General features: G+C 39.3%; 1 protein-coding gene across 1 annotated transcript in view; it reads left to right on the plus strand.

The window, feature by feature from the left end:
* The first annotated feature begins 1,011 nt into the window (after window positions 1-1,011).
* Window positions 1,012-22,953, plus strand: part of Kif5b (kinesin family member 5B) — a 41,061-nt gene continuing 19,119 nt past the window's right edge. Inside the window, exons 1-13 of the mRNA XM_052156203.1 lie at window positions 1,012-1,576; window positions 7,699-7,786; window positions 15,228-15,301; window positions 16,044-16,148; window positions 16,598-16,646; window positions 17,326-17,381; window positions 17,465-17,552; window positions 17,709-17,833; window positions 19,082-19,186; window positions 19,479-19,624; window positions 20,302-20,450; window positions 21,800-21,993; window positions 22,477-22,545. Coding sequence (XP_052012163.1) covers window positions 1,451-1,576; window positions 7,699-7,786; window positions 15,228-15,301; window positions 16,044-16,148; window positions 16,598-16,646; window positions 17,326-17,381; window positions 17,465-17,552; window positions 17,709-17,833; window positions 19,082-19,186; window positions 19,479-19,624; window positions 20,302-20,450; window positions 21,800-21,993; window positions 22,477-22,545 — 1,374 coding nt within the window. The 5' untranslated portion in view covers window positions 1,012-1,450. The remainder of the gene's footprint in view (window positions 1,577-7,698; window positions 7,787-15,227; window positions 15,302-16,043; window positions 16,149-16,597; window positions 16,647-17,325; window positions 17,382-17,464; window positions 17,553-17,708; window positions 17,834-19,081; window positions 19,187-19,478; window positions 19,625-20,301; window positions 20,451-21,799; window positions 21,994-22,476; window positions 22,546-22,953) is intronic.

The following is a 22,953-nucleotide window of genomic DNA, read 5'->3' on the forward strand; positions in this document are numbered from 1 at the left end:
TGTTTTTGAAGTGCAAGGGGTGGTTGAAGCCAGGGCCTCCTGCTTTCTAAGCAAGCGCACACCCAGCGTTCCAACTCTAGCCCCGGGAGTGGTTTTCTTAGATATGTAAGCCACATGATATGAAGACCTCATTAATCTAGGTCAGTGGTCTCCAACCTTCCTAAAGCTGAGACCCAACACTTCATGTTGTGATCCCCAAGCATAAAACTATTTCGTTCCTATTTCACAACTGTAATTTTGCTATTGTTATGAATAGTAAAAAATACGATATGAAATTCCCATAGAGGGTGCGACCCACAGGTTGACCTAGGCCTTTGAAGACACTCTCAAGGATCTGGTGCTGCAACACCATTCCTTTGTCGTGCAGCTAAGTAGAGTTTCCCATTGGTCGGGGAAGTGAGACCTCAGATTTACCAAATACCGTAGGGATACTGTGGTTCACCTGTCTGATGTCAAGCCCTGGGCAGCTAAAGGCAGCAAGCTAGGGGAGGTTCTTCTGTCATCCCACCCAGCTGTTCCATCTCTAGCGACATTTCTTTCTTTACTTGAAAGAAGCTTCCCTTTTCTTTGTTATGTCTGAACAAGGCTCGCCCGAGCGGGGCGGGGCGGGGCGGGGCGGGGTGACTTACAGCTGCACCCCGGCCAGGCTCCACCCTTAATTCAAATCTCTCGGGTTTTGGCAAAGCGATCTAAAACAGAAACAAAACCCAAGGTTGCATCAGTAATCATTTTTTTCCTCTAAGGCCAAAATGAAAGCACTCTTCTTTTTAGGCATCCGGTCTTATACTAAATTGAACACCACCATTAAGTGGTTAAAACAAACTTCTCCAAAGAAAGAGATAAGTGAACCTTCCTGCGCTCTGAGGAATTCTGCAGCGGCCTCAGTGCTACTCAACTTGCGGGAAAACTTGATCTGAAGTCCTAAACCTGCAGCTGAGGCGGAGCCATGCAGAGCCTGCGGCCCGGCGCGGGCGAGGATTGGCTGCTGGGCGTCGCCCTGCGCCTGCGCAGTGTTCCTCGCGCCCGCCCAGCTTGCTGCCGGGCTGGGCACTAAGGCCTTTGGACGGTGCGAGCGTCAGCTGGCCGGGAAGCCGGCGAGCTGCCGGGACAGGATAGTGGGCCGAGCCGTAGGCCTCGGCTGTCCTTCCCGAAAAGAAAGGAAGGAGCCGCTCGCCAGTCCCCGCAGCCCGTGGAGGCCGGTGAGGGAGACGCCGAAGAGCACTGAGGCTCTGTGGGCGCCGCCGCCGCCATGGCCGCCATGATGGAGCGGAAGTGAACTTCGGGTGCAGGCTGCCGGCGATATCGCTTCGGTCTCCCTGCTCGGGGCGCGCGGCGCTGCGGAGCTCGGACCTCCCGGTCCTCGCGACCCCTGCCTCTTGGCTCCCCTCGCTGACCCCAAGACTGAGCGGCTTGGAGTGGCGCCCGGCCTGCGATCCCGGCTGCCAGAAAGATGGCGGACCCGGCGGAGTGCAACATCAAAGTGATGTGTCGCTTCAGACCTCTCAACGAATCTGAAGTGAACCGCGGCGACAAGTACGTCGCCAAGTTCCAGGGAGAAGACACGGTGATGATCGCGGTGAGTGGCCCCTGTCCCCACGTCACGTGGGTCGGGCAGGGCGGTGAGTTCTGGGACGTGGCTGGTTGCAAAGCCCAGAGGGAGCAGGGAGTGCTCGTTCTCCTGAGCCGGGCTTGCGGGTTCAGACGGCCAGGGAGGAAGGAGCTGTGTCCAGGCGACTCGGTGAAGGTTCGAGGATCACCCCACTCCCCCACACCAGTGCTGAGCTCTGGGAGGTGTCTTGTTTCTCAGCCTGGACACTCCCCCACCTGGGGCTCTGGAGGCTATGTCCCAGGAGCTAGTTTAGTGCACGTTCATTCGTGTGTCTCTCTCTGTGTGTGACAATATACCTTTTTCTTCAATGTTCTCCCTGTCGACTTTTCATGTTAACAGTAATAAGTGGGAAATTGGACCCTGTAAAAAGAACTAGTGGTGTTTCTTTGAAATTAGAGTTATCTCTAATGTCATAAGTGGATTTAGACTGGACCAAAAAGTGTCAGATCTAGAATTTCATTCTTTACCGTGTTTTTACCATTGTAGGAAAGATAGCTATAACCGAGACATAGTGTTGTAAAGACCTTATGGGGGAGGGGGGGAAGGTAGGCGGGAAATCACCGTTATTAGATTCATGTTAATACAGATATAGTCTATCTTGAAGGATATTGATCATATTGATCATGGTAATCGGAGGTAGCAAGTTTTCCTTTGTAGTGTAAAATGTAACTGGATTGATTATTTGAGAAACCTGAAAGGGAGGATTTTTTTTTTATATCTAGCATTGCAAGTTCTCTGAAAACAACATTCTGAGTTCAAGATTAAAAGTGACTGGATAAGATTTCGTCAGTATTCAGAACAACGAGCTAAACTAACAAGTAAGCTCATCATTAGTGATGATGCCATCGCCATTGTTATTAGGATTCCATTGTTAATGTCAGTTTTTACTCGAAATTGTTCTTGAGTAATAATCTATATTTAGTATATTGCTTGAGTTACCTAATTTAGAAATAGGGCAGAGAGGTCACAGGGGACTGGCCATTGATGATTGAAAGCATTGGCCTGAAGATAGTAAAAGTTCTAGTGGGTGTGTTAATGTGAAGGTTTCCAAAGTTCAGTTTTGGGACATTGAATGTGTTACTACTGCATCCTCCTTGTGGGGTTTTGGCAGAAAAGAAAAATATATATATATCGGGTCACTAACACTAACTACTGCTGTGTGAAGACTGTCGGACCAGTTCTTTGTTAATAAGTCCTCGAGATGCAGAGGCAGGCGGATTTCTGAGTTCGAGGCCAGCCTGGTCTACAGAGTGAGTTCCAGGACAGCAGGGATACACAGAGAAACCCTGTCTTGGGGGGGAAAAGTCCTCAAGAGGCTCTTGCTATAAAGAAGGGGCGTTAATTGAGCATAGGAACCCTGTTCCCTAGTGCACAGAGTGGAAGGCAGTTGGCTGGGTGTGGTGTGCCCGCAGTCTGTGGCAGGTTCAACTCCAGTGTAGTTCCCAAACTTGAGGCTGCTCATTCCTTCCGACCTGTGATTTAGACAATAACGATAGGTTTCATTTGCCACTTTTATTAAGATGGTCTTAATTCTCTGAGTTTTTGTGCTTGTTTAAAAATATTTGTAAGTATTGCTAAGATTTGTTTTGCTTGGAATGCCAAATTTTAGGATTTACAAAATGTATTAAGTTATGGTGGCTTACATACTTGTAATCATTGCACTTGTGAGCCCAAGACAAGAGGATTGTGGCCATCTCTCAGAAAACACATTTATTTTAGGTCCTTTCCTTTGGGAAAAGTTGTCATAATTTCTGTTTCAAAGTTTCTGTAAGTAATACAAGTTTACGCAATGAATAGAAACTTAGGGTAGATGATGAATAGAAAGTATAGGGGAAAGTACATTATACACCAAAGGAAACAGTGAGGACACTAGAAAGATATTTAATATATCTCATTCCCTATTTTAGGAATTGATTTTTTTGAAGATTTACTTATTTATTATAAGTATACTTTAGCTGTCTTCAGACACTCCAGAAGAAGGAGTCAGATGGTTGTGAGCCACTATGTGGTTTCTGGGATTTGAACTCAGGACCTTTGGAAGAACACCATCTCTGCAGCCCAGGAATTGATTTTTACATGTATTACCCATAGTTATATGCTTGGGTCTTTGTGTTCAATTTTTAATGAATTTTAAAAGTCTATTTGGGAATTTATAAGGGGGTTTAAAGAATGAAATGAAAGCCTCTATGCCCAAGAACCAGACTGAAAAAAAATTGTAAAACATGATTTATTCATTTTATTGAATTCTAAAGATGATAAATTAAAAATAGTTTAGGAGAGAAATACAACAGCATAACATAAAACTGGATTGTTTTAAATATGATATTTAGGTATTTTGTTCATTATCTTAAAGTTAAGTAAAAATTTAAAACCTAAATATTTAGTTTATGCCAACTGAATGGTAATCATAATCACTGTTCAGATAGAAAATAATTAAGGATTCTGCTTTTTTTCTAAATTTAGCTGTTAATATTTTGTCCAAAATTTTTCCTATTACCCTCAGAATCAATTTTAATATAATGTAGCATTCTGGTAAGCAGCCTTTTGATATTGCAGTGTTGTGCATGATTTGAGTAGCTTTTAGTCTTATTTGGGATACAAATGCTTGGTAAAGTGCCATAAATGCTATCACACTGAGAGAAACAAATTATTCCCTGAAAATCTTTAAACAATACAAAATAGTCTATTTCAGTTAGAGAGCTCACAAAACAAGGATATAGCGAATAAGAATGAGTAGCTGTGTGTTCTGCTGAACTTGCTTAAAGTGAAAACCCCAAAGCAAAGAAGTTCATAGAAGTATTTCTGCATCAGCGTGTGCTGGGTTACATGTCTTCTAATCATAGTTCCTTATATGGTATATTGTTCAGGCTGCAGAACCTAAGCTAGCCTGCTGTAATTCATTGACATTAGAAGGGAATTAAAACTAATTAGATTATCTTTTCCATTTCCTTGCCTCAAGCAAAACACAACTTGCACTTACAAGTCAGTACTGGCTTGATATTAAACCTTGATTGCCTTGAGAAGGAGTCATCCTCACCTCAATGTCTAAGGAAAACCTAATGCATGCTGCAGTCTAAACGACTACTATTCAGAATGCATATCCCTGCTTCATGACCAAATTTGGTTTGATCTGTACAATCTCACGTGCAGCCATTCAAGAAGTCTAAGATGTCATGTAGTTTAGTTAAACTCCGTGGATTTATCCCTTGAAGGCAAAGTCAGATATGGATACATCTTGTAACTTAGAGTTTGTAAAATAGAGTAATTTTGAAAACATAGAATTATAGGTTGTGTAATGTGTATTTCAAATCAAAAATTAATTGAAAAAATTTAAGACCTGATATAGAGGCTTTCTTTGTTTAATTTATTCAAAAGATTGCAATGTATCTTAATTATGAATTTTTTATTCTCAAGGTCTTGATTTCTTCCTAGGAAGCCAGGTTCAGTTAGTAACTTCAGACACTATCTTTAGTGACAACATTTGACTTACATAGTAAAATTAATGGTTTATTTTTATTGGGGTGTGTGTGAGCGTATAAGCATGTATGCTTTCAGGGACCCATGGAGGCCAGCAGAGGGCACTGATTCCCGGGAGGTGGAGCTATAAGCTATTGAATGCCTGACATGGATGTTAGGAGCAGAACTCAGGTCCTCTAGACCAGGAGGAGGAGGAATTCTTAACTCCAGTCCCAGTTAATACCTTAGAACTGCAATCCAAAAAGAATGCTTTGTCAAATAAGCAAAGTAACAAATTGTCTTTTTAAACACCTGCACCTTTGGGATTGTGTCAGCGTGTTAGCAAAGGGATGCTATGAGAATAATCAAAATTGATGCCATTTGAAATTAATGCCCAAATGAAGTCATTCTTGTTATGCTTCCAGTTCCTGAGGGAAAATAACTGGGGTTTAAATAAAAGTTATTTTTCTCATACCATAGAAATTTTAGAAATAGGCTCACATTACTGCTGCTTCTGAGACCCTGACTGTTAGAATCTGTCATGCTTAGTTGCACACTTGTAGCTATAATAGTTAAGTTTGCAAGATGGATGTATATGATGCAGAACTGGGTCATATGACCACCAATTGCAAGGGGACTAGACTTGTGGAAAGTAGCAGGGCAAAGACAAGGCTTGGGGTAAGTAGTCCTAAGGGTTTCTTGAACTTTCCCCACTTGCCTAAGAAGTAATAAGCATAGTCTTATGCTACTTACAGTATATAGGTATATAAAATATTGGACATTTACTGATAATAAAATTATTTTATGACATTCTTTTGTGATACCACTTATTAAATATGGACACAATTTTACATACAAATGAGGTGGATGTTCTTGTTTACTTTTAAATAAGGAATTAAGTTTTAATTGAATATTTGATACTGCAATATATAGAATATCTTCAGTAGTTGGAAAGTATTGACTACTCCAAGTTGTCCTCAGTGTGTGTGTGCAGTATAAGCACACACACAAAATAAATGTAATTCATTTCTTTAATTAAAAAAATCAGAATATGAAATGTGTATACCTCAAGGAAAGGTAGCTGTGAATTGAAAAATACCCAGTAACAAAGATGAGATTAGTACCACAGGTATGGGTCCATAGTAGAGCATTGACTTCAAAGTCAGGTTGGAAAAGAATAAGAAGCAATCAAGTAGAGCAGAATTGTCAGTGAGTCTAAGAAGATTTCATTTTTAAGGTGGGTTGAACATTGGTAGGAACAATGTAATTATTTAGATCAGGCCTCTAAGGACAAGAAAAAGAAGAACAGAAGGTCTAAGTTTGAATCTGCCCGCTCCCTAGTTTTTCTAAAGGAAAAAATTGGATTTGCAATATACAGCAGTCATGACTCTAGGGAAAATATGACTTTAACATCACAGAGTGCTTACTAGGCCCCTACCTGAGTACCAGGGGTTGAATTTGTGTCATCAGGCTTGGCAAGCTCCTTTATCCAATGAGTCATCTCGATGACCCCAGATTCTGAACTTAAAAAAATTATGTAGATATTTAAAAAAAAAAATACAAAATACAATGCCCTTTTCACTGTGTTGCCATTTGCATTTGATCCTTTCTCCTGACTCTACATCTCTGTTTCTTGGATGTTTTATATAAGCTTCTTTTGACTTCAGGCTATGTAACCATCTTATTATCAGTGCCTGCACTACTTCCTCACATCAACCCCAACTGGCTTCATGGCTAATACTGAGAAGAGGGCCAGTGAGTCGGGTGCGTTTTCTAGGACTGTCTTGACATTCTTGTGCTGTCCTTGGTGTACTCTCTCAGTGTGTCAGTTAAGCTCCTTGAAATCAGAATCTGTCCTGGTCGTTGTGGCATCTGCATTCCACAAATATTTGTTAAATGAAAGGATGAAAAGCTGAATGAAGTAATTGAAAGAGGACTGAATTTTAATTGATGGAAGTTCTGTTGTAATTTTGTCATTAACAGTTTTTATGCCTGTCAAATTCTATTTTTCTTTTTTTTTTTCTTTTGGTTTTTCGAGACAGGGAAGTTCTATTTTTCTTATTTGCAAAGTAATATTAGTATTGAAAATGAGTCCTGGTGGCGAATCCAAGCTGCTTTCAAGTTGGAGCCAAGAGAATCTCATGTTCAGGGCCAACTTGGACAAGTTAGTGAAACCCTGTCTCAAGGCCAGAATGCTAGTGAAGAAGCTGAAGAGGCTGAGGCTAGACCTTGAAGTGGAGTTATGGATAGCAAGTGGGGACTAGGGGGAGAGAAAGAGCATATCTCAGTGCTTCTCAGAGTAGACCTGAGGTGCACCGAACGAAACCAGATGATCTTGTTTTCGTGGAGCTAGCTACCTTTCTAAGGTCACTCACCCTCAACATGCATACATAGCAGAAATACCATTTTTAAAGGTGCCGATGAGCCGATGAGCCGGGCAGTGGTGGCGCACGCCTCTAATCCCAGCACTCTGGGAGGCAGAGGCAGGTGGATTTCTGAGTTTGAGGCCAGCCTGGTCTACAGAGTGAGTTCCAGGACAGCCAGGGCTACACAGAGAAATGCCATGGTGTCTTTGAGTTTAAAAATGTCCATTCACCTGTGATTTGCATAACACTTTTGTTTTCATTTTTTAGTCCAAGCCTTATGCATTTGATCGTGTGTTCCAGTCAAGCACATCTCAAGAGCAAGTATACAATGACTGTGCAAAAAAGATTGTTAAAGGTAAATACGTATAACTTGTCAAACTCAGTTTACTTACTGTCCTACAATAAGTAAAATCTGGTTTGTGATCTTTTCCGTTTTACACAACATTGTTTTTTATTTTTAGTGCCTGATCTCATCTACATTAATTATAGAAAGTTAAAATAACAAAAATCTAAATAGAATTAATAAGCATATTATACTTTTCAGTTACTGTGATCTCATTATATATTGTACCTTGTGGAGGGGATTATGTTACAAGCATATTTTTGAAAAGTGAGTTCATGGGAGAATTCCCAAGGTACTATTGTAGCAATGGAACAGTATGAGAATGAAGTGCCTAGATAAATTTTTAAAAATTAGAAAATAAGTCTTTTTTTTTTCTGCCCATTGTTCCTTCCTCAAAGGCTTAACTTACAGTCATTAGAGAAATCCTGAAATAACTTACTAGTGATTGCCAAGGATTAAAAAAAGTATTATCTACAAGAGTATTTTTAGTTTTATATTTTCTAAAACTTTAGAACTCTTAAAAGCAGAGAGGGTGCTAGACTTTATGTTTATTATAAAAATGTCTTTTTATCAAAGAGCTCTTATCATTAAGTAGCTGTTTATGGTAATTATATTTATTGATAGTTCTAAAAATGCCCATTAGTTTGAAACAAAAATCTTAGACATTTACCAGCCATGTTAGGCTTCATTATAAAAATGAATGAGTAAGGGTAGGCATGGTGGCAGAGGTCTTTAAACCCAAGACTTAGAAAGCAGAGGCAGGCCAATCTCTGTGAGCTCAAGGCTAACCTTGTTCTATATAATAAGTTTCAGGCCAGCCAAGTCTAGGCAGTGAGATCCTGTCTCAAAGAAACAAAGCAGATGAATTAGGATTAAATAGCAGAGGTAGTGTATATGAATAACAAGAGGAAGTTTGGTGTATAGATAAGCGGGCTTATAGATGAGATGGAGAACTATAACACTCTTCACATTAACTTCATATAACTGCATATTGAATGTAAGTCATTGTGAAGAGTGAGGAATGGGGAGGTGGTTCCAGGAACAGGCATGCAGTAGATGAATTGGGGCATGTGGAAGCATTGCTAGGCAGCATTAAGGGGCCAATTGAAATTAGCTCCAGAAGAATTGAATTCACCCATTTGGAATTGTACCAGGCAAGTACAAAAGAGATTGGAGGACAAGAGAATTGAGAATATTGTCTGTGTAATGTTTAATTGGTGTACCATGGTACCTAAAGGGAAGTTACTGTGTGAGAGACTGTGAAAGACAGTGGATAAAAGATGGTAGGATTAATGGGCAAACTGGGTATGCCTGTAATCTCAGCTCTTAAGGGAAAGAAGCAGAAAGATTACTGTAATTATAAGGACAGCCAGGGCTAAGTAAGGCGTTCCAGACCAGCCAGGGCTTCCTATTAAGACCTTGTCTCAAAAAACCAAAACAAACTGATAAAAAGTTAGTAGATTATAGTTTCCAGTAGACAAAAAAAAAAAAAGAAAAAAATCTTGGACTCCATCAGTCAGGAGTAGTAGATTATGGAGGTGGTGTGGTTGGTCAAGTCTCATTGTAGAGCTTGCAGTCATACCAAGTTTGAGTGGGCAGTCAGGGTTTCGGGTCATAATGAACATTAAATCCATCAAAAATTAGTAGTGGTATTGGTGAGAGACAATGAACTGGATGCTAAAATGTTGATGAAATGAGGGAGAATTAATTATTCTATAACTGCAACAAAGAGGAACAGTGGTGTTATGCTGTTTTATAAGCATCAATAATTTTTCCTAAAGATTCTGTTATATTGCATTCTTTGTGACCTGCTTTGTGTGAGTCTGTTTATGTGGAGGTCAGAAGTTAGCCTCATATATCTTAATTGCTTTAAAAAGTACCTCTGTGTGTGTCCACCCATCCATCCGTCTGTCCATCTGTTTCTGTGTGTTTCTTTGAATGTATGTCACATGTATACATGTGTTCATGGGGGCCAGAAGGAATTGTTGGATTCCTTAGAAGAGGTGTTAGAGGTAGGTAGCTGTGAGCTACTACACATAGGTGCTAGGAACCAGACATCTTCTGCAAGAACAAGTGCAAAGCCATCTCCAGACTGACTCCCCGCTTTTTTAAGACAGGATCTCTCCTGTAGTTTACCATTTAGGCTGAACTGGCTTGCCTCCAGTTCTCCAGAACTGAGACTGCAGGCACAGACCACCATACTCGTAGCAGTTACTTTACCCATTGAGACATCTCCTCACTCCCCTACCCCCACGTACAATTTAAACATTAGTACAATAAAAGATTACATTAGCTTTTTGGTTTTGTTGTGCTGAAATTAAGCCCTGTACTCTCCACATGATAGGCAAATGCTCTACCATTGAGCTACATTCTGCCTTTTTAAATAATAAAAGATTGATTTAATAAATTCATGGATACTTTAAATGGACAACTCTTTTAAAATGAGCTACAGCCATGTTGATGTGCAAGTTCCATCACACATTGATGGATTTCATTTTGTTCAACTTAGGTCATAGCCATGTTTTAGTTTCAAGTTTATAGGTATCCTACCAGGAATCTCAGCTGCCCAGGCTGGTCTAAAACTTATTCACTAGCCCAGGCACATCTTAGATTTATACCATCCTGTCTCAGCCTCTCACATAGCCAAGTTTATAGACCTGTGCCTCCAGATCTGATAGACTTTCTGCAGTTGTCTTCCTGTTTCTCATAAAACAAGATTATATTAAAAGGAAAGGGGGTGGGGTCAGAAAAATGTTGTATATTATTCATAATATTCATTCATGGGGAGGTGCAGCGAACTTTATTGATGGTATTTAGGAGAGTAGGGAGGGTTCCCTAGACCCCTCCTGTTATTATGGGGGTTTGGGATGGAAGTTGTGAGGGAGATGCTCAGTGTTGGGGGCCGAGTTGGGACAGGGACTCCTCAGCAACCGAGGGCCACTCTCTTGCTGGGATGGGTAGCCTCCATGTAGGCCATGAGGTCCATGACCCTGTTGCTGTAGTCATATTCATTGTCATACCAGGAAATGAGCTTTACAAAGTTGTCATTGAGAGCAATGCCAGTCCCAGCATCAAAGGTGGAAGAGTGGGAGTTATTGTTGAAGTCACAGGAGACAACCTGGTCCTTAGTGTAGCCCAGGATGCCCTTCAGTGGGCTCTCGGATGCCTGCTTTGCCATCTTCTTGATGTCATCAGACCTGGCAGGTTTCTCCAAGCAGCATGTCAGATCCACAACGGATAAATTGGTGGTAGGAACATGGAAGGCCATGCCAGTGAGCTTCCCGTTCAGCTCTGGGATGACCTTGCCCACAACATTGGCAGCACCAGTAGATGCAGGGATGATGTTCTGGGCAGCCCCACAGCCATCACGCCACAGCTTCCCAGAGCACCATCCACAGTCTTCTGAGTGGCAGTGATGGCGTGCAGTGGTCATGAGCCCTTCCATGATGCCAAAGTTGTCATTGATGACCTTAGCCAGGGGAGTTAAGCAGTTGGTGGTGCAGGATACATTGCTGACAATCTTGAATGAGTTGTCATATTTCTCGTGGTTCACATCCATCACAAACATGGGGCCATCGGCAGAAGGGGCAGAGATGGTGACCCTTTTGACCCCACCCTTCAAGTGGGTCCCAGCCTTCTCCATGGTGGTGAAGATGCCAGTAGACTCCATGACATACTCAGCCCCAGCATCACCCCATTTGATGTTAGCGGGATCTCGCTCTTGGAAGATGGTGATGGACTTTCCATTGATGACAAACTTCCAATTCTTAGCCTTGACTGTGCCGTTGAATTTGCCATGTGTAGAGTCATATTGGAACATGTAGACCACATGTAGTTGAGGTCAGTGAAAGGGTCATTGATGGCAACAATCTCCACTTTGCGAGAGGGAGAGCAGAAGGCAACCCTGGTAACCAGGCGCCCAAATATGCCCCAATCCATTCAGACCTTCACCATTTGTCTATAGGATGAGGCTGGCACTGCACAAGAAGATGCAGCTGTCTCTGGAACAGGGAGGAGCAGAGCCATAATATTCATTCATAATCATTCATTCAGCCATAATCATTCAACAAGATTTGAGTTCCTCCCGCCAGGCGCCGCCACTGTAACTTATGAGGCTGATAAAATATATAGTAATACTCAGGGACGAGTGCCATAATGGATGCACAGCTGTGAGCACAGGACTTTGGAGTAGTTGTAGAGTTGGGTTCAAGGAAGTACTAAAGCCTCAAGTTAGTCTAAAGGAAGGAGAAGAAAGGCGGTGCCTTCCATGTAGAGGTGACATCCACCCTTAGGGCATTTCCAATGTGCTGCACATGTGGGAGAGACCATGTGTTATGGAATTGATACATTTGACTGTTTTCACCAGAGCAGCAAAATGAGGGAAGGATTGTGGGGAAGTCAGATCCAGGATGGGTCAGATGTCTGTGATGTATTACCTAGTTTCATGTGACTGCAGATTGGTATTTTCCAAGATTTTAAAGTACATCGTAAGAGATTTAACATCAGTTTTTACCTTAAAAGAAAATTACTGAATACTAGTTAATATCCTGATAGTGTGAGGTAGAAATGTTCTGAAGTGTATAGATGTCTACAGTTTACCTCGAAGTGCATTTATAGATAAGGAAGGAGCAGATATGTGACTAAAGCCAGCAGTAAAACGGTGTTAGGGCAGAGTCTTGGTTATAGAGTATGCACCGTAGAGCACGCGCTTTCTGTATGTTATATTGAAAATGTTGTCAGTGAAATTATAAAAAGCAAAGTTGAGTAGACTTGAAGATAAGAAATATGCTTAATGTCAACCATAAGTCCACAACCTCAGGTCAAAAGTCTTTGAAAATAAAATTATGCCATATCAAACATCTATACACCCCATGTATGCTGTACCTGATTCGTTATTCCCTAAACAGTACAGTGTAACAACTATAAGGCACTGGCAGAGATTTAGTAGGAAATGAAAAGATGATTTAAGGAAATGAGAGAATATGCATAGACCATATGCAAACATAGCATTTGATGGAAGAAACTGAGTACCCAAGCTTTTTAGTAGCCTCAGAGGCCCTGCAAATAGTCCCTCTTGCTACTCTTTAACTGATAAAAATACAATCACATCTGCCATATTTGGAATACTTAATCTTAACATTTTGTTATCTTTTCCACACCCCAAACAACATAGATGAAACTGGGTGCTTAGTAAATGTTTTGGTATTGCATATTTCACAGCCTCTGAAATTATATAAAACATTAAAAATTACACTTTAAATCTCAGATGTGTTACATGTATGCATTTATTACCCCAGTGTTATACAACTGTATGTAGTCTGGCAGATGTATTATATAGATATCTACCTATAACTATTTATTTAGAACCCAATTGTGAAGTAGCAGGATAATTAGATCATATCATGAGAGGACCTTTTTACTTCTATTATTTTAATGTTTTTCGTTTTATTTTACTTGTTTGGGTGTTTTGACTGTGCAACACTTGTGTGCCTGGTGCCTGCAGAAGCCAGAAGAGGCATTGGATCCCCTGGAACTAGAGTTACAATTGTGAGCCACCATGTAGGTGCTGGGAATTGTGAACCCTACGCCCTGGAAGAGCAGCCTGTACTCTTAACTTCTGAGCCACGTCTCCAGCTTCAGAAAGGACCTTTTTAAAAGATTTATCAAAATGTTGAATTATAGCTGGGTGGTGGTGGTGCACGCCTGTAATCCCAGCACTCTGGGAAGCAGAGGCAGGCGGATTTCTGAGTTCGAGGCCAGCCTGGTCTACAGAGTGAGTTCCAGGACAGCCAGAGCTATACGGAGAAACCCTGTCTCGAAAAAATCCAAATCCAAAAAACCAAAAAAAAAAAAAAAAGTTGAATTGTATGCTCAGGCATGTGATTGGTTGAAAGATCTTAAACAAGGGTATTTGACATAGCTCTATTGAGAATGGTTATATATAAAGTGAATTGGAGTGGGTCTGGCCCTGTTTGCCCTGCTTCTTTAGAATTGCTAACATAAGTGTCGCCATCCCATGTATTATAAATGTGATTTTGTTCACCTTAAAAATAAAAGGTCTTTGGGAAATGCAGTGTAGCTCAAGGGTGTTTGTCTGCCATACACAAGACTCCGGGTTCAATCCCCATTACCACTAAATAAATGAACTAACCAGAAAAGAATGACAGCCCAAATAAAAAGGGCTCTGAAGCATGTGACTGACTCTGCACTTGCCTGCCATGCACAAGACCCTTGGTTCAATCCCCTGTATTGCCACGAAGAGACGGGGGGAGAGAGTATAACAACAACAAGAAGGCTTTGAAAGGAAGTTTCAGATAGTTGGAGTTTCTTAGTTACCTTTAGTAGTAATTAATGATGTCTTTTTCTCCTGTACCCACCCTGTCTCCCAAGATTTTATAGCCCAGAGTGGGAGAGCATGATGGGATACCGCGGAAGGCTGTGATATCGTCTAAATATGTACCTTGCCAAACAGCTTATAATTTAGGACTAAGCATGCAAATAGTTGAGCCTGTGTGTGTATGGGGGGGGGGGGGGTTCCTCATTCAAACCATGCTTGAGTCGGCAATTAATTACACTTGCTTGTAGAGCTAATGTATATTTTAATTGATAGGGCTTTTGTCTTTTAAGACAATAAAGCTTTAGAATATACGTATAATGAAATGTTGAGCTTTATATTGGTGAGTTGATCTTAAGCAGTGGAAATTTTGAAGTGTTGTGTGCTGTGGGCTGATGTTTACACACTTGTGAGTACAGTTGCTCTTGGGGGCCAGAGCCATTGGCTCTCCTGGAGCTGGAGTTACATGTAGCTGTGAGCCACCCTGTGTGGATGCTGGGAACTGAATTTGGGTCCTCTGGAAGAACAGAAGCACCCTTAACCACTGAGCCATCTGTCTTAGTTATGTTTATTATTGTGATGAAACGCCATGACTAAAAGCACCTTGGGGAACAAAGGGTTTATTTCACTTACACATCCAGATTACAGTTCATCATCAAAAGCAGTGAGGGCAAGAACTCAAGCAGGGCAGGAAGCTGGAGGCATGTGTTGATGTGGAGGCCATGAAAGAATGCTGCTTACTGGCTTGCTTTTCATGGCTTGGTCAGTCTGTGTTCTTACAGAACTCAGGACCAACAATCTAGAGATGGTATCGCCCACAATGGGCTGGGCCCTCCCATATCAATTACTAATTAAGAAAAATATCCTACAGGCTTGCCTACAGCCAGATCTTATGGAGGGATTTTTTAATTCATATTCTGTCCTCTCAGAGCCTCTCTAGCTTGTGTCCAGTTGACATAAAACTAATCAGTATCCCATCTTTCCATGCCTTCTTTAATGATTTTATAAGCTCATTACATATTACATATTAAACTTCAATCACTTCCTATTGACTTTATAATGAGAGCATTTCTTAAGGAAAAAAGACCTGGAAATAAAAGATCTTTTGTTTTCTCATAGATGTTCTTGAGGGCTATAATGGAACAATATTTGCATATGGACAAACATCATCTGGGAAGACCCACACAATGGAGGTAAAGTTTCATAATCTATTCTTAAGTATAGTTTACAGTATAAGTAAGTCATCTACTTAACTGATTTCTTGTAGTTAATTCATTGTGCTTAATTTTTTTTCTTTATTGCCTTTTCTCATACAAATAATATACGTGTAAGTGCAAGATTCTAATTAGCTCCTGAGCTTTGTTAGTAAGCTCTACCTGTATTTTATATTACAAAGTCTGAAAAATTAGTATAACTATAAAGTATGGAACATTTTAAAATTAAATGGGAGTTTTTCTACTACTCTATAATGTGAGAAAAAGTAAATGGTATTAAAAGTGATTGTCTCCTGAATATCTATCTGCTACACTTCTGATAAGATTGTCTATAGAGTGAGATTCAGATCAGCCAAGGCCACACAGAGAAACCCTGTCAGGAAGGAAGGGAGGGAGGGAAGGAGGGAAGGACAGATTGAGGGAAGGGGGGAGGAAGGGAGGGAGGGAGGGAAGGAAGGAAAAAGGAGAAGAGAAAAGGAAGGAAAGAGGAGGAAAAAGGAAAAGGAGGAAAAAGGAAAAAGAGGAAAGAAAGAAAACTTAGTTTATGCTTATACAGTATAACATAATTGAAACTTTGAAATTATTTGTAGAGCTATTTCTAAAAGAAAAAATCACAATGCTTACTTATTAATCCTATTTATATTAGTAAAGAGTCAAGTTTTTTTTTTTTATTTCAATTTTTCTTTTGAAATTTGTTAACAATTCGTTGTTTTCTATGCAGGGTAAACTTCATGATCCAGAAGGCATGGGAATTATACCAAGAATAGTGCAAGATATTTTTAATTATATTTATTCCATGGATGAAAATTTGGAATTTCATATTAAGGTAAATTCTTGTGAGAAAGGTTATATTTTATTTAACTTAGGATACTTATTTTCCAAAATAGTGCTTTCTGAAAGTCAAATTTAAAAAGTTGTTACAGGTATATAAGATTGAAGGATTGTTAGAGATGGTAAACTGATTCTAGTTAATATGCCATTAGATGACTAACAGGGTAAGCTAAGTCTGTTCTTAGTGTCTCTCCTGTAGAAAAGCAGTTTAACTACAGAGCTTCAAGATTCTCACCACACTTACCTGTTCTCATCCATTGTGGGTGGTTGTAACAGAAATGGGCTTTTCATTAGTTAAGCAGCTTAGTGCCTCACACTTTACTCTTAGATGTGAGTTGTGGCTAGCGTAGTGTACTAATCTAGATATCTGGCACTTGGACCACATTGTTTACAGAAAGAACAAGCTGTATTAATTTAACAGATTGACTTTTCTTTGTGCTTTAGGTTTCATATTTTGAAATATATTTGGATAAGATAAGGGACCTGCTAGATGGTAAGTTAAATTCCTGCTCTAAAAATTTCAATAGTATCTATTGCTCTTCTAGTGTTAGATGTTCCTAGTAACATAAATGAAATTTCATAAAGTGTTACGTTATATACATAGGATAACTTAATAGCATACATATACATCTATTTTTATTTTATTTTTTACACTTGATCTTAGCCAAAAGGCCGAAAAGCAATTTTATTTTATTTTTTAAAGTCAAGCAACATTAAGAAGTGAAGGATTAGCTCTTTGTAGTTGAGGGAATGTGAACCTGAGATGCCATCATATGTGCGCTTCTTAAGTGATAATGAGGGCTTTAAACTGAGAGTTGTAGAGCTTAAACCCAAAGTGTTAGTCCCAGTTGTTAGCTTCATTGCCCTGCCCTTGGGCCTGATGTTTATAAAATGTGAGTAGTAGAAATTTTGAAATGTTTTTACATTAGTTTCTGGATTATTCTCTTAGTATGTTTACATCGCTTTGCTTTTTTTATAGTAACGCATATTTTTGTGTGTGTGTGTGTGTGTGTGTGTGTGTGTGTGTGTGTGTGTGTGTGTGTGTGTATAAAATATATATTTTGAAAGTCCTATTGTTGGGCTGCTAGGGGAAACCTACTACTTATATTAGTTATTTTATAACTGATATTAGAATCTTAGGTAATACTGCTAATGTAACTTTTCTTTTTCAGTTTCAAAGACTAACCTTTCAGTCCATGAAGACAAAAACCGTGTTCCCTATGTAAAGGTACTTAAAAGAATGATTACTGTAGAAAACCCTGTAAGAGAGTTTTTAAAGAGTATTAAGAATACTTTAAAATTACTCCACAGGGGTGCACAGAGCGTTTCGTGTGTAGTCCAGATGAAGTTATGGATACCATAGATGAAGGGAAATCCAACAGACATGTAGCAGTTACAAGTAAGTGGAGTATTTGTTAGTACTGGCCAGGGCATGTCTGTCTTACATCTTAATGCAGTCTATTAATTTCAAGATATTTCTGGGATAAAATAATGCTTTGGGGAAAATTATTAGTGAAGGAACTTTATTTATGCTTGTTTACTAATTTCATTGCAGATATGAATGAACATAGCTCTAGGAGTCACAGTATATTTCTTATTAATGTAAAACAAGAGAATACACAAACGGAACAGAAACTCAGTGGAAAGCTTTATCTGGTTGATTTAGCTGGCAGTGAAAAGGTAAAGCCTCTTTTGAAGTTCTAGTAGATATTTAGGCATTTCTGTAAACTTTACCTTGAATTGAAACTTATCTGCTATGTATTGTTGCATCTTGAGAACTTGTGGAATTGGAGTTAGTAATCTGAGAATTAATACTGTTGATACCAATGCTATAAGACCAAACGTCTTATACACAGCTTATCTATGATAATTGAAGTCAGTAACCTGTTTCCAAGTGACTGCCATTTAGCTATATTTGATTTGTATTTGGATTAAATGTATGCTCTTTTGACAACTTGTTAGCATATGCCATCATAATTTTATTCTCCATGTCTCTCGTATGTTACCTGTGTTCATGGTAAGTTTCTCTGCAGCATTCTGATTTGGTTGTACTGTTGTCCCTTGATATCTTGGAGATTGTTTTAGGACCCTTCACACCATAAATACACCAACATCCACAGATGTTCAGGTCATTTATAAAATGATGTAGTGTTTGCATAAACCCAGCACACATTCTTCTATATGTAAATACTCTTTAGATAACTACTGATACCTAATGTAGTGAGACCACATAAGTGGATGTTAAACTATATTGTATAGAGACTATGACCAGAGACAAACTATATATGTTTAGCACAAATGAAGTTTGTTTTGGAATGTTTCTCAACCTTGGCTAGTTAAATCCACGGGAATAGGAGGATAAACTATAGTCTATAAAAATTAGAATATTTAAATGTTTTAATATAGACTTCTGTGGCCATTATGCAGTTTTGCTTCTTCTGGTTTAGAACGTACCTAGTCTTATTTACCAAAGTCTTTACACAGCTTACCTATCAGTTACTGCCACTGTTGATTCTAGAAGTCATCTAGACAGTGTGCTTGGATTTCAAGTCACAGTTTAGCTTATGTAGGATTAGAACTGTTTTCTATTTTTATCAGATTATGACATCTATGTTATGGTTTAGGTGATTTTCAGTTCCTTGTTTTATAATGTAGCAAAGAGATAACAATGAAAACTAGAGATTTACATGTAAATTTATTATTGATAAAAGCACACTAGAAATAAAATTTAATATTTCCAACAAGTTCTCTGACCAGGCTATTAGACAAATAGTGCGTATTTAAGGATTCCTAGTTCTTAGTATCTAAGGATTCCTAGCCCTTCCCCTTTGTAATTTTATACTACTGTTTATTGGTGGCTATTTGGAAAGTTGAAAGAAACTTATCTTAAACTTGTAAGGTTGTTTTATTGTGTAATCTTACTTATAGGTTAGTAAGACTGGAGCTGAAGGAGCTGTGCTGGATGAAGCTAAGAACATCAACAAGTCACTTTCTGCACTTGGGAATGTCATTTCTGCTTTGGCAGAGGGCAGTGTGAGTACTCAAGCCTGTTCGTGCCCTGTTTGATGAATAGCAATTTATAGAAAGTATACATGCACACAAATGGGAAACTGAATGGGTGTGTTGCTGTCTTCTGAGGTTAGCGTTTGTATTTGTATCCTAGCTCCCAGCTTGAAATCAACTAGTTAAAATAAATAAAATAAGCCAGCCTGGGCAAGCCCATCTGATCACAACGCTTGAGACAGAAACAGGATGACCAAGAGTTATGCAGCAAATATTATTGTATAAAACCCCACTGGTTTTGTTGTTTTGTTTTTGTTTGTAGACCTATGTTCCTTATCGAGATAGTAAAATGACCAGAATTCTTCAAGATTCATTGGGTGGCAACTGCAGGACCACTATCGTCATTTGCTGTTCTCCGTCGTCATACAATGAGTCTGAGACAAAGTCAACACTCCTCTTTGGTCAAAGGTTTGTTGTTGAAATACAAAGTGTAAAACATTGCATTAAAGTTACTAATGTCAGATAGCTACTACTCAAATCCAGACATATTGTCAGAGAACTGGATCTGTACTTTTGAATTAGGACATAGGTCATATAAGTTAGAGCTGTATTTTAGACTTAACGAGCTTTAACTTTTCAAAGACATTAAAATTAATTGAGAAATTTAATTGTTTAATTTCCTTTTGATGAAAGTAAATGTCTGAGTCAGATGATGAAGTAAAAGCATTTCAGATATATGAGCCTATATGAAGTTCACTGACACACTTGAAGTAGCACACATGAAACAGCTACTGTAGGAACCACTAACAACCATGTCTTAGACCTGCAGTGAGAGGTAGCAGATGTTACTGCTTCACCTTGCAAGTGAGTTGGGAAAATATATTTTCTTAGTTTTGATTTTTTTTTTGTTTAATGTTACCAAAGACTTAAGTGCTGACAGAAATTTTTGGGTTGTGAACAGATTTTTTTTTATTTGTTTATTTATTTGTTCTAAGAAAGAACTAGATAATCTTGGACAAATTGTTATTTAACTATATCATATATTAAATACGGATATCAATTAAAAATACTTTCAGTCATATCCTTTTTTTGTAGTGATTACTCTTCCTTAATGATGTCATCTTTTCTGTAATTGCATCATTTAGGGCCAAAACAATTAAGAACACAGTTTGTGTTAACGTAGAGTTAACTGCAGAGCAGTGGAAAAAGAAGTATGAAAAAGAAAAGGAAAAAAATAAGACTCTACGGAACACCATCCAGTGGCTGGAAAACGAGCTCAACCGATGGCGTAATGGTAAGCACATAAGCACTGTCATCTACACTTTCTCATTCAGGGCTCCTTTACAGACTTGAGATTTTTATATGAATGGAAATGAAAATAAAGCCTGTTTTCAGTTTTTAAGCGTGTAGAGGTCTTCAAATAAAGATCAAGATCTATCATTAAACTTTTACATTACCTCAAACAATAAGTAAGAGCTGTAGATGCTACACTATAGTATAGTAAGGTGCCTAGATTAGGAAGAAGTCAGTTACAGGTAAGCATGGATGGATTTCAGAGGAGTAAGATGAAGGGCAATTCCAGATGCCCAGATCTCAGGATGGAGCTTTGTGGTAGAAGCCTGTAATCTAGCGTATGGGAAGCAGAACCCCAATGACTTTGTAAATTTGGCCCTGCCTGGCCTTGTATCAAATATAGATATGTGTATAAGTACATGCACACACCTATATGCATATGTACATGTATAATGCATATATACTTATATACATTTATATATACTTATATGTAAATGTAGATGGTAGCATGTACCTTAATCCTAGCAGGCAGAGCCTGCTCTACATGGCAAGCATCTACCATTAAAACCAAACAAAAAACTCAGTGTCAGAGCAGAAAGAAAAGTTGGTAAGAGCTGCTGACATTGCATAAGGAGGAAGAACAAAGAAAGATGGTGAAGTGGGCCACACCAGAAGAGGGAATCAGATCCCATTACAGATGGTTGTGAGCCACCATGGGGTTGCTGGGATCGAACTCAGGACCTCTGGAAGAATAGTCAGTGGTGCTCTTAACCGCTGAGCCATCTTTCCAGCCCCACAGCCTCAGGCTTTAAGCCCACTAAATGAACCCTTGTCTCCATCATCAGCAATCCCAGGATTTACACAGCACTTAGCAACAGGCCAACCTCAATGGTGCACTGCTGCAGAAGTCCTGAGCTTTGGAACTATTCTGTCTGGCATCTCTACATGGGCTTACTGTTGATAGGCTTTCCTGAACAAATACAGTCTGCAAAGACTAGACTAAGGAAGTAGTTGATATCAAACATATGATAAGGACCATTCAGGGGAACATGGCACCACAGATTAAGATGATGGTTGACCCTAAAGAAACTGAGATGAGTGAACACCTCAGAGTAAAAACCTGCAGAGAAAAGCAATTGAAGGAAATGAAAGCAGTGACCAGAATGAGAAACTTACTGATACTGAAGTACCTTTTAAAGCTCAGACAAATCTGCTAAAAAAGGCAGTAGGGAGTACCAACAGCATACGTGGTCACACAGCAGAAGCGATGTGTGGGGACCTGCAGAGGGAAAGAATGCCTGTTAGTATTAGATACGCACATTCATAGTCAGCATTTCATTGTCATTTTAGGGGAGACGGTGCCTATTGATGAGCAGTTTGACAAAGAAAAAGCTAATTTGGAAGCCTTCACAGCAGATAAAGATATTGCTGTTACCAGTGATAAACCAGCTGCTACAATCGGAATGGCTGGTAGTTTTACAGATGCTGAAAGAAGAAAGTGTGAAGAGGAAATTGCTAAATTGTATAAACAACTTGATGACAAGGTAGATTTCACATTACTTGTTTTAGATTTATCTGTTTTAGAATACTATTGATATCAGTATTTATTTTTTAATTTCAGTATTAAGATTCCTTGTGATCTACACTTTCCTTTATTTCTGTTAGCCATTAGAAAGCCAAGATATTACTGGATTTCGTAGAACATGCTGAAATTCTACTACTTAGGAGGTAGAGGCAGGAGTGTAAGTGAGTTTTGAAGACAGCTTGGGTGATTATAGAGGGTTAGAGAATCATGTTAGCAGTACCTTTAAGTGCTGACTTCAAGGGGGTGGAGATAGAGCTAAGTGGTAGAGTGCTTGCATTGCATGGGGCTCAGCAACAGGAAGAAAATATAATTTTAGTTCTGTATGGGACAATGTATGTAAATTCCGTTGTCTATTTTGGAGGCATAGTTATTCAGAATTGGTCCTGGGAAGGAAGCCAGGTAATAGTCTACTTTGTTAATTGGATACTTTAATATTTCTTAGGATGAAGAGATTAACCAACAGAGCCAACTGGTGGAGAAATTGAAGACACAAATGTTGGATCAGGAAGAGGTAAGTTAAATGCTTCCAGAAAATCTTTAGTGTTTATCATGTAAAGAAAAAGGAATCTGTGGAGTTCAGATTATGTAAGTACTGTATCTTTAAAGTTGATGAGTGTGTGTACATGCTTAATTAAATAATGAATGTGCTATGAGATTAATCCTTGCATGTATTGAAACACACTGATTTCCTCCTTTAGATGCTTTTTGTTACTTGTTTTTGATGTTTGAGTTTCCTGTTGTATATATGGAAGAGAGAAGACAGTTTCTACAAAACGTTTCTGCCAGGTGTAGTGACATGTAATCTGTATAAACCTATAATCTCAGAATTAGGGATGCTGAGGCAAGGGGATTTCAAGTTTGAGGATAGCAAGGACTGCGTAATATCCTTTCTCAGGATCAACAGCAGGGAGACTGTGGA

Source organism: Apodemus sylvaticus, chromosome 14, assembly GCF_947179515.1.
Source record: "Apodemus sylvaticus chromosome 14, mApoSyl1.1, whole genome shotgun sequence".
NCBI classification, from domain to species: Eukaryota; Metazoa; Chordata; class Mammalia; order Rodentia; family Muridae; genus Apodemus; species Apodemus sylvaticus.